The 15,334-nt window shown below is 38.6% G+C and overlaps 2 protein-coding genes across 2 annotated transcripts in view; one reads left to right on the forward strand and one right to left on the reverse strand.

The window, feature by feature from the left end:
* Positions 1-9,511, reverse strand: part of LOC117298532 (DNA polymerase alpha catalytic subunit-like) — a 47,714-nt gene extending 38,203 nt beyond the window's left edge. Inside the window, exons 1-11 of the mRNA XM_033781836.1 lie at positions 9,439-9,511; positions 7,896-8,020; positions 7,418-7,514; positions 6,970-7,050; positions 4,814-4,860; positions 4,173-4,319; positions 2,744-2,799; positions 2,316-2,593; positions 1,586-1,712; positions 935-1,125; positions 134-246 (exon numbers count right to left, since the gene is read on the reverse strand). Coding sequence (XP_033637727.1) covers positions 134-246; positions 935-1,125; positions 1,586-1,712; positions 2,316-2,593; positions 2,744-2,799; positions 4,173-4,319; positions 4,814-4,860; positions 6,970-7,050; positions 7,418-7,514; positions 7,896-8,020; positions 9,439-9,484 — 1,308 coding nt within the window. The 5' untranslated portion in view covers positions 9,485-9,511. The remainder of the gene's footprint in view (positions 1-133; positions 247-934; positions 1,126-1,585; positions 1,713-2,315; positions 2,594-2,743; positions 2,800-4,172; positions 4,320-4,813; positions 4,861-6,969; positions 7,051-7,417; positions 7,515-7,895; positions 8,021-9,438) is intronic.
* Positions 9,512-9,823: 312 nt separating this feature from the next.
* Positions 9,824-14,685, forward strand: LOC117298675 (emopamil-binding protein-like). The gene is made up of 5 exons (XM_033781994.1): positions 9,824-9,913; positions 11,559-11,767; positions 12,494-12,563; positions 12,868-13,050; positions 13,950-14,685. Exons 2-5 carry the CDS (start codon positions 11,597-11,599, stop codon positions 14,147-14,149), a joined length of 624 nt encoding a protein of 207 aa, XP_033637885.1. The 5' UTR covers positions 9,824-9,913; positions 11,559-11,596; the 3' UTR covers positions 14,150-14,685.
* The last annotated feature ends 649 nt before the right edge of the window (positions 14,686-15,334 follow it).

The following is a 15,334-nucleotide window of genomic DNA, read 5'->3' on the forward strand; positions in this document are numbered from 1 at the left end:
AACGGAGTTCAGAGATGGAGCCCAAGACAAGGTTGGGAAAAAGCCCCAAGTCTCTTATGATTAAGAAGCTCTCTGTGTGTAGTTACAATTCCGATTTTAATCAAGCATATTTCAAAGACATTTCTTGACATACCGTTTCTCTGGGCAACAAGTAAATAACTCTCTCAAGATTCTTGACCGTGAGGCAGCAGCTGACGTAGATCTTGGCTGATTCAATCCATACACGTCCAAACAGATACACAGTCCCTAAACAACAAACAAACAAAATTAATATGTATTTAGATTTGTATTAATTTTGGTTTTACCCTAATATCGATGTGTGTTAGCACTGTAAACTCAGTACTTTCACAAGTTCTCAAAAATAACCCCCCCCCAAAAAAACCTGTTAACAAAGATACGTGTGATATAATTTACCTGTAAAAGTTTCAGGTCCATTAGTTGTCAAGTTACTCAAGCATTTGAGGAAAAAAATGAAAACCACAAAGCAATGTTTTCAGGAGAGTACATAAATCCATTGCACATGCTAAAATGATTTCTGTGAAATTACTCTCAAAATCTACAACACCTCATCAAGCAAGTAATATTTCAAGGGAAGCTTTTTATTATCATTATCTTTACATCGTGTAAGTATAATGTACATCTGTGGATGATTTTGTTTTGTGTTGTACAAAAAGTACCCAAATACTGTAAAACGAGTTGTCAGAATTGTGACATCACACTTAGCAAATAAGATTGGTACATGGTAAAGATCCATCTCAGCTATTTGTTGAATCAGCCTCTGGAAACCAAGCTAGATTCTGTTTTACCAAATGGTCACTTGACCCACTGACATCAGACATTCATGATTTGCATGGTAACCAACTTTTGTTAAGCAGGGTTCTTCTGTGCAAAGATAAAAAACCTTTAGGAACGCATCCAATGTTAACAGACATACCAGGTTGTTTATAGGGATCCTCGTAAGCATCCAACCAAAAGAACCTCAACACCTGGTCCCCTGCTTCATTGGTTGTCATCGGTAACGATGCACTGTTGACCTGTATATCCATGGCAACCGCATCCTTGTTGTCTTCTGCCTCTTCTCGAATGGTCTCCCAGCCAGTGCTGGAGCAGGCGTCAGGATGAACGCTTTAAAATGGAATAACGAACGGTTTTGATCAATCAAATATTTACAGAGTGCCTTCAGCAAAAAACACAGCCGGATTCACTTGTGACTCCCATGAATATTTGAAACAAAAAGTTGTGTCCCCTGTCGCATGCAATTATATCCTCTATATGCAAAACTATCCGGCGGACATTATTGCATATGCAATTGTGTCCTACTTGTAAATTGCCAGCCGTTGATTTCACCAAACTCTCCCTAACTTAGGACTTTTCTTAGGACTTAGGACGAGTTCAGTTCCGTATCCGAAGACTTTCGGACACACTGATCCCATCCTAAGTTAGGACGAGTTACTCGACCTAACTCGATATAGGATTAATCCTAGCGTTTCGTGAAATCGGCTGCAGGTGTGACTGGTACGATCCATGAGGCCAGCTTTTGAATTGAAACATCATTATATCGTTGAACCGTTCAACCCACACTTACTAGGCTTTCTTCATTGGCTGGGGCTGGCTAACTTGGGCTTCCTTTTTGACTGCCTGCTCTACTTTCACTGGTTCTTTCACGTCTTCCGAATCAAACTCATCTATTTCGTTGTCAAAATCCACATTTTCTGAAAGCGAAATAGAATTATATACAACAATTTTGAAATTTTGGTTTAAATCGGAAGATTCTCATGCCTGTGTTGGGACCAGTAAAGAAACCATGGGCTCTAGGCTGGTTCCAAATGGTCGACCACAGTAGTCAAGCAATGGTCGACCAGCCTGGGTTCGAGTCAAAATGGTCAACCTTTTGTTAACCATGGTGCACACTTGAACTTCCTCATAGTTGCCTTCTGTAAAGTATCAGGCCCGATCCACTAGGCTCCGCCCACAACGCTTGTGTGAGCAAGAACACGTGGGCCTCTCCAATGCCTTTCTGCACAACTCTGCCACGCGCGCCAAGATAGGCGGAGCTTATTTGTCGGACCTTCATTGCAGTGTGATTGGTCAATACGCAATGGGGAGGAGCTTAGTGGATCGGTCTATTCACAAGGCTGGACAATACGGAAAGAATTTTGACTGGTCCTCACTGTTATTATTGGTCAGCGGACTGCTGTTAAGGGAGAATTTTGAGAGAATAATAAAACAATACAAAATGTTCCTAAAAATGAGATGTACAGTACTTCCTTAAAGTCAATATGTCTCCCTCATTGAGATGAGTAAATCTGTCTTACCGAAACCATGGTTTTGATCATGTGACACTTCTGAATATTCCTCGATCTCTTCCATAGGTTCCTCCTTGACAACCACCTCCGACCTTTTCACCTTCTTGGCTGGTTCCACATAATCCTCCTCCGGCTCCCGTTTGACCACCATTTTTCTCACAGGAGGGCGCTGTTTATGTATAGCGGTTGGCGGAGTTGCGTCGTAGCCCATATTTCGAGGTTGCGATGGAGAGGGGCGTGGACGTGTGGGGGTTTTGGAGAAAGGATTACGACTCGTTGAGGACATCCTGCACCAAAAGTTATCAATAGATTAATAATATACAAATGGATTAACTTAAGCATTAGCGCATGTGTAACGACTGGTATGGCCTTATTTTGTTTATTCATTAGGTTAGCCTGGAAAGTATAAAGTTCATTCAGTCGTAAGTAATGCTCACCCAGATGTTGGCGTTTTCATTTTCTTTTTGATGGGCATAGGTTTGATTGCTGGTTTCTGAAAAGAATAAGCAAATAATAATAATAATTATAAGTATGGAAACATCTAGATGAAATAGGGACAAATGCGAGCGTAGATCTGTTGCAGAAGGCAGCGCTTCTGGGGAAAGCTAGGATCCTGCAAAAGACTCTTGAGATCTAGGGCTTTGGGATGTAGCCTGACCCGAGGAGTTATACCAACACAAAGGAGTATGTCATACTTCTTTTGCTTGCTGTGTTAAAAAAAATGAAATAATAGTAATAATAACACTGAGTTGTTATACAGTGCTTTTATCCTAGGCCTCTTCAAAATCGACCTTTCTTTTGTTGATAAACAAACCGCCTTGGTTGGCATGGCCGGCCGAATGTTAGTAAAACACTAAATCTTAAAAACAGATGTTTTAACCAAATTCATCATTTTCTGCAAACTTTCAATTAAATAAAATACCTCTCATAATTATTTGTTTTGTTTTTAACAGAATCAACAAATTTGGTTACATTGTTACAAAAAATAGCGATCTTTTCTTAATTTGCACTTACGGCTTTCCATAGTTTTCCAATCTGGGTTGGCAAAAACTCGGGCTGTGACGTTGCAAAAGAAAGGTCTATAGAGGCTTTGGCTCGTGCTCCATCATTAATTTTTGAGCAGTGTACATTTTACACAGTGTTTAAAAAAAAAGAAAAAAAGAAGAAGACCCGACCGGAAACTTGGGTCAATATTTATGCAGTCTAGTTTATGTACACCTGGCTCCAGGCCCTACTAGGGGCTGGCACTTAGGGCTGGCACTTAGGGCTGGCACTTAGGGCTGGCCCTGGGGTTAGGGCTGCAGGCCCTGGGGTTGGGGCTGGCCCTTGGAGGCTGGCCCTTGGAGGATAACTCTTGGGGCTTGGCACCTGGCCAAAAGACAGCATTATGCAAGGCATTCAAGGCAGTGGACACTATTGGTAAATACTCAAAATAATTAGTAGCATAAAACCTTAATTGGTAACGAGTAATGGGGAGCTGTTGATAGTATAAAACATTCTGAGAAACGGCTCCCTCTGAAGTGAAGTAGTTATAGAGAAAGGAGTAATTTTCCACGAATTTGATTTTGAGACCTCAGAATTAGATTTTGAGGTCTCGAAATCAAGCACCTAAAAGCACACAACTTCGTGTGACAAAGGTGTTATGTTCTTTCATAGTTATCTTGCAACTTTGACGACCAATTGAGCGCAAATTTTCACAGGTTTGTTATTTTATGCATATGTTTAGATACACCAAGTGAGAAGACTGGTCTTTGACAATTACCAATAGGGTCCAGTGTCTTTAAGAGCGTTTACAACAACATGTAGGATTAAATAAGGATAAATAAGGATGTAAATAAGGAAGTTAGTGTAGTTTAATTTCCTTACATCACTATGCAGATCATTCAGAATGTCTCCAAGAAGTTCATCGTCAGCGATGCTGGCATCCTTCTCAGGTTTACGCTGTTTCGACGCTCCCATCTTGAACATGGACTTGATGTCATGTGACTTTGAAACGGACGGCTTCTTCACATTCTATGTTTAAGAAAAATCAGACGCAATTTCAAGTGGAAATTTTGCAACAATGGCCAGAAAAAAAAGAAGAAAAAAAAAATTGTATTGAGAAAATAGTATTTATATATCAAATATTATAAAATACAAGGGAAACTGACTTGGAATTTTTTTTAAATGATTTTGGATTGAACAAAGACAAATTTACTAGAGTGGGACTAGAACCAACAAACTCCGGTTTAACGTGCCGGCGCGCTACCAACTGAGCTTTCTAGCGGCTGCCAGGGGATGTGACTTTTTATTTTAGATATTAAATATTATAAACCACAAGGGAAACTGATTTGGTGAACTGTTAAATTATTTTGGGTTCAACAAATAAAAATTGACTAGAGTGGGACTCGAGTCAACAACCTCCTAATTAACGTGCCGGTGCTCTTCCAACTGACCTATCTATCTAGCCCTATTTAAATAGTGCTTTTTATAAAAATAAATAAATTAAAAAACAGATTCTGTCTTACCAGTTTCTTTGATTCTTTTTCACTGGCGGCTTTGGTGTCCTTTTTACCTGCAGAAAGGAATGTTGACAAATTTTGATCTTTCAGTAAATAATCTTCAAAGGACGTTATATGTAAGGGCTCCCACTCCCAATGCTTTGACCCGCCTCCTGCTCGGGCACTCATCTTTTCGATAGGAGACCCCAGTCTTAAATTCCAAGGACAATGTCACTTAAGATAATTCAAAGGCAACCAGTTTCAATGAATTCTCCACGAACCCCCCCCCCCTCCAAGTTGTTAATGTTTATGTTTTTTTACTTTTGCATAGTGAACAACCTGGAATTTAATTTTTGAGAGGGCAAGGCTATTTTCATTTTGAAAAGGGCACTTCCATTGGAAGTTCTTGTAGAGGGGCACCAAGTCCAATATAAGAGCACAGAGGTCGTGGCCTCCATATCATGTCTAAATCCAGCATGGCAGTAAAAATGAGCACTTGAAAAATGTCTTGTGTGCCACTAACGTGTTCCTATCAAGTAGTATAGTTGGTCCCCTTAGACAGGCATGATTTTCACTCATTTGAAAAAAGGTATGAACATTTCATTAAAGGGTCTATGTAACTTTTGTAGGACAAAAAACACAGTGTCCACAGATTTACACTAAAAACTTACACAGTTTGCAAAGATAATGATAGTAGAAAGCTTCCCTGAAAATAGTACGTGCTGAGGTGCTGTAGTTTTTGGGAAATGAGTAAAACACTGTCATGAAAATAATTTTTTCGTCTCATGAGACGAAAACTATTTTAATCATTTACAAATGTATTTTCATGACATTGTTTTACTCATTTCTCAAAAACTACAGCACCTCAGTAAGTAATATTTGAAGCTAAGCTTTCCACTATAGTTATCTTCAACCCCCTGTAAGTTTAATGTAAATCTATGTACATTTTGAAAAAAAACCCAAATCCTTCAAGTACAAGGGGCTGACCTACATGCATTGGAGGCTAAGGAGGAAGTCGACAATATTTATGGTCCTGCTCCTCTGGTCAATAGCACTGGGGGTTAGTATTGGACCTACGGTCTTTATTCGTGGTTCGGACTTGGATGTTTACGGTTTATCCGATGTGTGTATTGGTCTACCGCTCATCACTAAACCAACTGATTTCCTGCTCAAAGAGGGTACTATTGATAACCCCCTTGGTAGCCAGACGGTATTGATTCCTATTGGAACGGGGCAGAAGCCAGCTTGGATTATCTCTATCATCCTCTTTCTCGGGGTCAACCTCCTTCAAGTACAAGGGGCTGACCTACATGCATACATGGTAGAGGCTTCAGAGGAATTTTCATGCTATTTAATCAATATCAATATAAACCACAAGGGAAACTGACTGGGTAAACTTGTAAATGATTTGGGGGGTTGAACAAAGAATTTTGACTAGAGTGGGATTCGAACCAACGACCTCCGGATTAACGTGCCGGCGCTCTACCAACTGAGCTATCTAGCCCTATATTGGCGGTGTCCCTATTTTGTCAATATCTTTGTTCGGGGGTGCCAGTCAGAAGCCATACAACTGTTAACTGCCGTGTAGCCAGGGATCACACCCAAATTACGATACAACCTGGGAAGCGGCAGCTAGGGGATCACCTTAAGGGGATGCGACTTTTTGTTTCAGATATCAATATAAACCACAAGGGAAACTGACTGGGTAAATTTGTAAATGATTTCTGGGGTTGAACAAAGAACTGACTAGAGTGGGATGCGAACCAACGACCTCCGGATTAACGTGCCGGCGCTCTACCAACTGAGCTATCTAGCCCTATATTGGCAGTGTCAGCTATTTAATCAAGTCTGAATTTTCCAAGGGCAAAAGATAAATCAGGTATCACACTAACTAAAGTAGGACGAATATCATGCCTACTGAAAGTTGCTTGTAATAGTTGACTTTTATGACGAGGGCACTTACATTGGGAAATCTTAAACTCTAGCTGGGACATCTTTTAAAAACTCTTAGTTTTTGAAGGGGCACCTAGGCAAAGATCAGGGCAACAGCGGCCATAGCTAATTCCAGCTCGGCAGGAGAAATTTCAGTTATAAGATTTCTCGTTTGTTAATACAGTGTTCATATTACAAGAAGTATAGTAGGTGGTTGCCAATAGTTGCCCAACGACACAATCGAAACCCACCTTTTGCTGTTTTCTGTCCTTCCTCTCCATAAAGATCATCGTCAAATATTTCTCGTCCATCTTCCACGTATCCTCCTCCATCTAAAAAGAAATTTGGGAGGGTAAAGTTGCTAGATTGAGTCACTAGATATCTTTACATCAGCCCTGTATGCTTCGTTTTTGAAAGGGCAAGGGCACCAAGGCATTTTCTCCTCGGTAAAGAGCAACCTATGAGGAAACTATACATTTCTATAGCATTTAAAGGGCACCAAGGCAATGACCATAAGACATGGAGGCAATCACAGTATAAGAATAGTCTTAACTCTTTGTGAAATCCACCCCAGTACAGCAGTCTTTGATTTCTAGTCGGACTTTAAAAAATGTCTGAATTCAGATAAAAGTCTGAAATTTCCCATCCCTGCTTGTAACTCCTGAAATTGTCAGTGTGTTTAAAGAACTGATAATTTACCATCGTCAACAATCCAGTCATCGTCTTGACGATCCCGGACCATTCTTGAGTATTCGTCTTCATCCACTTCATCGTACACATTCTGAAGGTCGTCCGACTGATAGCAAAATTTTGAGAAAAAACAAAAAACAATTACAAAATCGATTAGAATTGTAGGATATGAAACTTTGTTTTGAAAGATATGGAAAGGTTTGTGGTAACACCATGTAATGTAATCTCTAAATGACGATCAGAGCATACTGATCGAAACGTCGAGTTGAAACCAACAGTTCTTTCCAGAACCAACCCAACTCATTTAGAGATAGTCATTACATGGTGTTACCACAAACCTTTCCATATCGTTTAGAATTGAGATAGCCTCCGATTGAGAGGAAAACAAAAAATCAAAGAGTGAATATTTTGAAGGCGTTTAGTAAAGTGAAACTACCTACCATGTTTTGTGTTTTTAAACCGATATAAATAACTTAATAAAAATTACCTCAAATCTGCTTTTGGATCCTGTTCCTTTCTTTGCCTCTTTGAGTCGTTCCAACGCTGCAAGTCGACTGTTCTTCTTGCTGCTTACCGCTCGCTTTCCACGTCTCTGAGCCAAGCTGCTTGACACTGGAGAAAATATTTAAGGAAATATTGATTAAATGTATACAAAGGGTCAGTGACAATTGTTGATCTGTTCTTGGGAAAAGTGACAGAAACAGGGGAATAAAGGAGTAACTAATTTTAGTTTTTTAACTAGGGTTTATTCTCAGTGTTTTTTTAATCATTGAGTGTTGTGTACAAATTCTGCATTTATTACATGTTTACTGTATTTTCTCTCGGGTGTTTAAATTGTATGGATTTTAATAGGTTTTCTTTTAATTGTTCAGTGCCCAGGAGCATGTTTACATGGATAGGCGCTATACAAATTTCCATTATTATTATTATTATTATTATTATTAATTTGGCAATTTCACGCATAATACAAAATTACAAATAATTTATACGAATAGGATACAACTCGTTGTTCCTCTTATTGACGGTTTATAGCACAACAAACTACTAGGCAGCAACCAAGCTGTGATAAGCTTTTCGTCTAACTCTAATAGAAGGAAGGAGCAAAAATGAAAAATCTTTTGCCAAGATAAGGACCCAAGTGTCAAGATCCGAACTCAAACCCACATCACATTCTGCTGATCAGAAATACAAGAGTTCTAGTCTGTTGCTCTTAACAGACTTGTACCGGTAACGCGCTCAAAAGAACGCACAGAAGCTAATTTTTGCAAGATCTAATTTCATGAAGAACTGTACATCCTGAACATCAGTAAATCCTGTGAAGGGCAGAACGTTTCGGATAGGACTGAGTAGGCCTAGCTGACAGTGACAGTGACACTGACAGTATTTAGCTTACGAAAAGGGGAGATAACTTATTAAATTATAACCAATATCATGTACATTACATTTTTTAATATGGAAACCGGAAAAGTTTCCGTATGGCGCCACCACTTTTTCATACGATATGAAATAATACAGATTCTAATTTACCTCAATGAGATATCCCTTTTTGTAAAAATTTGTGAAAAAGTGGTGGCGCCATACGGAAAGTTATCCTTTTCGTTCAATCTACTCAAATTTCAATGTTGTTCAATAAATAATTAAATTAAAAATAGCTATTTTTTCTTTATTTTTTATAGAAATAGAAGAAATCGAATATAAAAATACGGACATTATTATTTCCCGATCATTCAATCATATGTACAATCACAAAACTGTTAGAAATTGCTAAAGTTGCACTAAAATCAAATCATGGAGTCGGATCAAAGAAAGAAAGAAAGAAAGAATGACCGTCAAATGACTATGACACATTACAAAACATGTCAAGTCTGAGATGCAACACACAAGTTCAAGTTGTGTCACAACACACGAATACGGTCGCTTGTTCCACTAACATTACATGTTTTTGTACTTCTAGTTTAAAATCCAAAGATGTTTAAGCCACCAAATTAGGGTCTAAACGATCGAAATAAAACATAAACAAAATATCTTACGATCATCTTCAGGAACCTTGTCTGGATCGTCAGAAGTCGGTGCCATTTTTTCGCTCCACTTCGAATCATCAAATATGGCGCGAAACGTCCCGGAGGTCAATTAACAGGATTGGGGTCAATAGACCGAGGCTGTACCAAAAGCACCAAGGGGTGTTCTAAAACCGGGGGTTGTGTGTATACTTTTTTTACACAGAATTTTGACAACAAATATTTAAAATTAATTTAAATTTTATCTTATAAAATTGTATACAAATAAATTTCAAATAACTAAGTGTACAATTTTGATGTTTTTTCTTCTTAAACTTGCACATTCATGGATCGAGCAAACCTTCGTGAATGAACTTGCCCAAGAACGTAAACAGTGAGATGCCCATGTGTGTGTGTACGTACGTGTTGTATCTCTCGTCAGCTGGTTGTTTTTGCAGGTAGTGCTTTGTTTTGAGGTTCGTGTTAAGCTACAGTGCAGTGATAAGAAGTAAGTTAGTTTTTTGAATAGTATTACTATTATTATAAAGATTATTGAGCCCTATTTGATCCCCCTGAATGATCTTACCACTCCCTTTTTACCAAAACGAGATCGAGGACACAAGTCTTGAAGGTTTAGTTGATTCCTTTGTTGTTGTTCCTACCTACCATTACCAACCAACCATATAACTACCCCCAGAGTCCATGATCCCCATGCACCAACCAACAATAGGCCCTGGGGGTAGCAGTTCCATGCACCAGGCACGATCCAAACTGCTAAATTGAATACGGTAGTACCTAGTAGAAAGTACTACTACTAGCAGACATACGGTAGGCTACGTGACATGATGTGATGTAGTAGGATTTGATTTGAATCTGTGCACATTTTCATTCGATATGAAATAATATAATAGTATCTATTTCTAATTTACCTCATAATGAGATATCCCTTTTTGTAAAAAAATAGTGAAAAAGTGGTGGCGCCATACGGAAAGTTATCCCCACCGGAGACCAATTTCAATTGATTTTGCTTACCGGGGCGGCGGTGTATGTGGATAACTTTCCGTATGGCGCCACCACTTTTTCACTCATTTTTACAAAAAGGGATATATCAATCAGGTAAATTAGATACTATATTATTTTATTTCGAATGAAAAAGTGGTGGCGCCATACGGAAACTTTTCCGTGTATGTAAGCATGGGAAGCAGCAAGGAATCGCCACTTTTGGAAGCAGGGAATTAAGAGCTTACGCTAAGGTGTATGACATAAAGGTGGTTTATAGCACCCCTCTAGCAGGGGAGGGAGGATCGAGAGGGTTAATGATATCCCAACTAGAATAGAAATGTTCTTGGTTGCATATTTACGTTACTATAGGCTCACACTGTTAGCTCAGAAATTCAGCCCTTGCCCTGTCTGGTACGGAATGGTGATCACAAGCATAGAATTCGCCGGTCAGCAGAGTCATGAAGTTGGGCACTATTCTTCTCAAATCAGAACCTTAAGTTACAACTACCCATAAGTGGTTTGACCCAGGAATGCCATTGCCAACATGCCCAGTTCAAAAAATATCACGAGATAAAACCGTCACTGACCAGGTCAAAATTCCAGTTGAACCTAGTTAACTGGGGTCAACTGGTTCAACTGGATAGTGATCCACCTCATCCATTTTCCATATTAACCAACTGGTTTGGACTAGGTTTAACTGTGTTCAACTAGGTTGAAATTATAAACCAGTTGGTCTCTGTCCATTTTCCCATATTAAACCAACTGGTTTTAACTGTGTTTAACTAGTTTGTCAACTGGTTTCAACTAGTTCCAGTTAAACCCAGTTTAACTAGGTTCAACTGGAATTTCGACCTGGGATGACCAGGGCTTAACTTCATAGAGCTGCTAAGCTCACAAGTTTGCTTAATACATGTAGCATGACATTTTTTGCCTTGATAAAAACCAACCAAGTTTCCATGTGATTTTCAAGGTGAGCAAACAACAGCTGAATACCAGTAACAAGCAATATGCAACAAATAGAAATTTGGTTTGTAATCCTGTTTTAATCAAGGAAGAAATTTTATGCTAAGCAAACTTTTGTGCTTAGCAGCTCTATGAAATTGGGCCTAGGTCCAAATTGTATCTAAAGCATATTGATCTTTTGTCTGCAGCCCGATTATTATTGTAGTTTGACACTCGTCAAACAGCGATGGAGCCTACTGCGTCCCTATCAGCAAGCACTCTTCCAAGCCTTGCCTTTGCTGCACTTCTCTTTATTGTGTCCATCGTTGTTGGTTACGGACTTGGACGAAAGCTCCCCACCGTTGACCGCTTGGTTGTTGTATGGCTCGTGTATGACGCGCTTACACATTTCATTTTGGTGAGTATGTAAGATGATGTCAAAATTGTTTTCAAACTGTTAAACAAATTGCATGTTAAAGTGAATGTGTTTAAAGGCAGTGGACACTATTGGTGATTACTCAAAATAATTATTAGCATAAAACCTCACTTGGAAACGAGTAATGGGAAGAGGTTGATAGTATAAATATTTCTGAGAAACGGCTCCCTCTAAAGTGACATAGTTTTAGAGAAAGAAGTAATTTTCCACAAATTTGATTTCGAGACCTCGGATTTAGAATTTGAGGTCTCGAAATTAAGCATCTGAAAACACACAACTTCGTGTGACAAGGGTGTTTTTTCTTACATAGTTACCTCGCAACTCCGAGGACCAATGAAGCTCAAATTTTCACAGGCTTGTTATTTTGTGCATATGTTGAGATACACCACGTGAGAAGACTAGTCTTTGACATATACCATTAGTGTCCACTGTCTTTAAGGGGTATAGGTATTTTTTCACTGATAAACATTAGAAACGGATCAAAAAAGTTATGAAAATGTTTCCAAATCGAGAGTAATTTTTTCGGATCAGGGATGAAGATTATAGTTTGTTTTACTTTCCCGAGCTCTTAGGAAAAACCCAACAAGCAAATAAATACCACTCTGGCTGGATTCGAACCCAAGACCACATTGCATTGCTAGGGCAGATATCGTACAACTAGACCCCATAGCTAGCCTGTTTTAATTTTCTTTTCTATTCTCATTTAAGGAAGGTGCGTTTCTCTATTATTCCATGGTTGCTACTGTGCAGACATCAGATGGGTTCCTAACTGATTTGTGTAAGTCCACATTGAAAAGTCTACATAAACTTTACAATTTATAAAAAGTAAAAACATGGTTCAGATTGAACAACGGTTGGCCTGTATTGTGCGTCAGCGTTGTAGGTGCATCTTACATGTACCTGTACTGGTGTGTGTGGAAACTAGTTTGTTATCACTACATCAAGAAATACTACCACGCCCCAGCACAGGTTCAGTTATATTTTTAGAAAATCTTAACAACCGGAACAAAACCTTATTTGGAAAAAGAATGACATTTGGTCGGCAAAATAACTTCAAGTTTTAATCTGTTATTTTTTTATAGGGAAGGAGTATTCCAGGGCCGATTCTCGTTGGGGTGAGTCGGATCCGACAATCGTCTCGTTGGAAATACTGACGGTGGTTGTAGATGGACTTCTAGCTGTTGTCTTGATTTACGCAATCCTAGCCAAGAAACACTACAGGCATTATGTACAGATTGTACTCTGCGTGTGTGAAATTTACGGCGGTGAGTACAATTAAGTTTGAGCAGGGCTGTACTCTCTTTATGTACAAGAGTGAAAATGTCACTCTCTTGTCTGTTGTGAAAGTCGAGCTGTGTCACTCTTTTTAAAGCCATTGGACCCTTTTGGTACAGAAAAAAAAAAAAAGTTCACAGATTTACAAATAATTTACAGGGTTTACAGAAGGTAATGGTGAAAGACTTCTCTTGAAAAATTAGTCCATGAAATGCTTTACTTTTTGAGAAAACGGTAAAACAATATAAATTCTTGTTAGCGAGAATTACACATTTGTTTTATAAACACATGTCATGACACGGCGAAACGCGCGAAAACAGGAGTGGGTTTTCCCGTTATTTTCTCCCGACTCCGATGTCCGATTGAGCCTAAATTTCCACAGGATTGTTATTTTATGTATAAGTTGTGATACACGAAGTGTGGGACTTGGACAATACTGTTTACCGAAAGTGTATAATGGCTTTAAGTGAAATTGGAACGAACTTTACTCTAAACCGAGTTGAAAGTACCTGCTGCCTTCACTATAAAAAGATTTGTCCGCCATGTCATATGGCCCATAGGGCTCTTTGCAAGAGTGGTATGGCATTCAAAACGAGTGGTTTTCAATCTTTTACATTAAGGAGTAGCTAGACAAATTTTAGTGGCTGGCAATAAATCCGTTCTTTTTATAGTCCACTAAGGGTGAGCAGATCAACAAAATTATTGCAAGCTTCAGGCATGATGCCAAGTTTCCAAACTGTTCGTGTTTAATATTTGGACCATGTAAATGGTCTTTTGAGTGTTCTTTCCCTGTGACATATTGATACTCCTTGAGTAAAAACAATAACCAACCTAACAAACAACAAAATGAGGGAAAAATGTGTGAAACCAGTTTTGTTCAAATCAACAGGTTGGATGACGTTCTGTCCAGAGTGGTTGACCGGTAGCCCGAGCCTGGACACCAGCAATGCACTGTTTCTCTGGGTCTACCTCGTCTTCTTCAATGGCATCTGGGTCGTGATACCCGGCGCCCTCATGTGGCAGTCCTGGGTTAGTCTACGAGACCAGCATGCCAAGCTTGAGGGGCGTGCCAAGGGAAAAAGAAAGTAGCTCGGCTCTATGTATATTTTGTTCAATTAAAGGCACTGGACACTATTGGTTATTACTCAAAAAAATTGGTAGCATAATCATACTTGGTGATGAGCAATTGAGAGCCTTAATTTCCATAAGCACAGTAATTCGGAGTGAAACTTTCTCAAAATGCATTATACTTCAAAGCTGCTGTACTTCTTTACCAAGTACGTTTTTATTACAATTAATGTTCGAAGCCAGACCATTTATTTTAATGCCTTGTGAAATATTGCCTGAAAAGTACAAGTTCCTTTATCCCCTGTACATTTTGAGAAAATCACTTCAAAACAGAAGCATGTCTCAGGAATAATTTGACTGAGAAACGTGGATTGATGTTTTGTTTAAATTGCCTTGGGAATGATATAAGTTTGAGAAGTATGAAAAATCATAGATTTGTATATTTTTATGCAAATATTGTTTCCATATCTAAATAGACACTGCACATTAAAGCCATTATACACTTTCGGTATAGACAAAAAAATAAAAGTTCACAGATTTACAAATAATTTACAGGGTTTACAGAAGGTAATGGTGAAAGACTTCTCTTGAAATATTGTTCTATGAAATGCTTTACTTTTTGGGAAAACATTAAAACAATATCAATTCTCGTTGTCGAGAATTACGGATTTATAGTAAACACATGTCATGACACAAACGCACGGAAACAAGGGTGGGTTTTCCCGTTATTTTCTCCCGACTCCGATGACTGATTGAGCCTAAATTTTCACAGGTTTGTTATTTTATATAAAAGTTGTGATACACGAAGTGTGGGACTTGGACAACACCGAAAGTGTATAATGGCTTTAAAGTATTAAGTTAAGTGATTGATGTAATGCAATTAAAGTATACATTAAAACAAGTACTAAGTACTATTCTGAAAGATTAGTAATTCATTAGAATTAAATAAATTTTAATCACTTCAATTTATAAAAGGTTAGACCGCAATCAGTGAGTTTGTAATTTCAAAATTGTATTCAAATCAGTATGGGGCACCGTCTGTCAATTAATTGTTTGGCACTTTAAGACGTGTTTTTACCATGGTAGCAATTAGATGTAAACCATAGACAGTGCTGCCAAATCCTTTTTATGGTTTACAAACCAGTTGTATTTGTTGTGTGTAAGTTTATGGTTTACGAACCATGAACATGCAATAAACATTTACAA

This window comes from Asterias rubens, chromosome 13, assembly GCF_902459465.1.
Source record: "Asterias rubens chromosome 13, eAstRub1.3, whole genome shotgun sequence".
Taxonomy (NCBI): Eukaryota; Metazoa; Echinodermata; class Asteroidea; order Forcipulatida; family Asteriidae; genus Asterias; species Asterias rubens.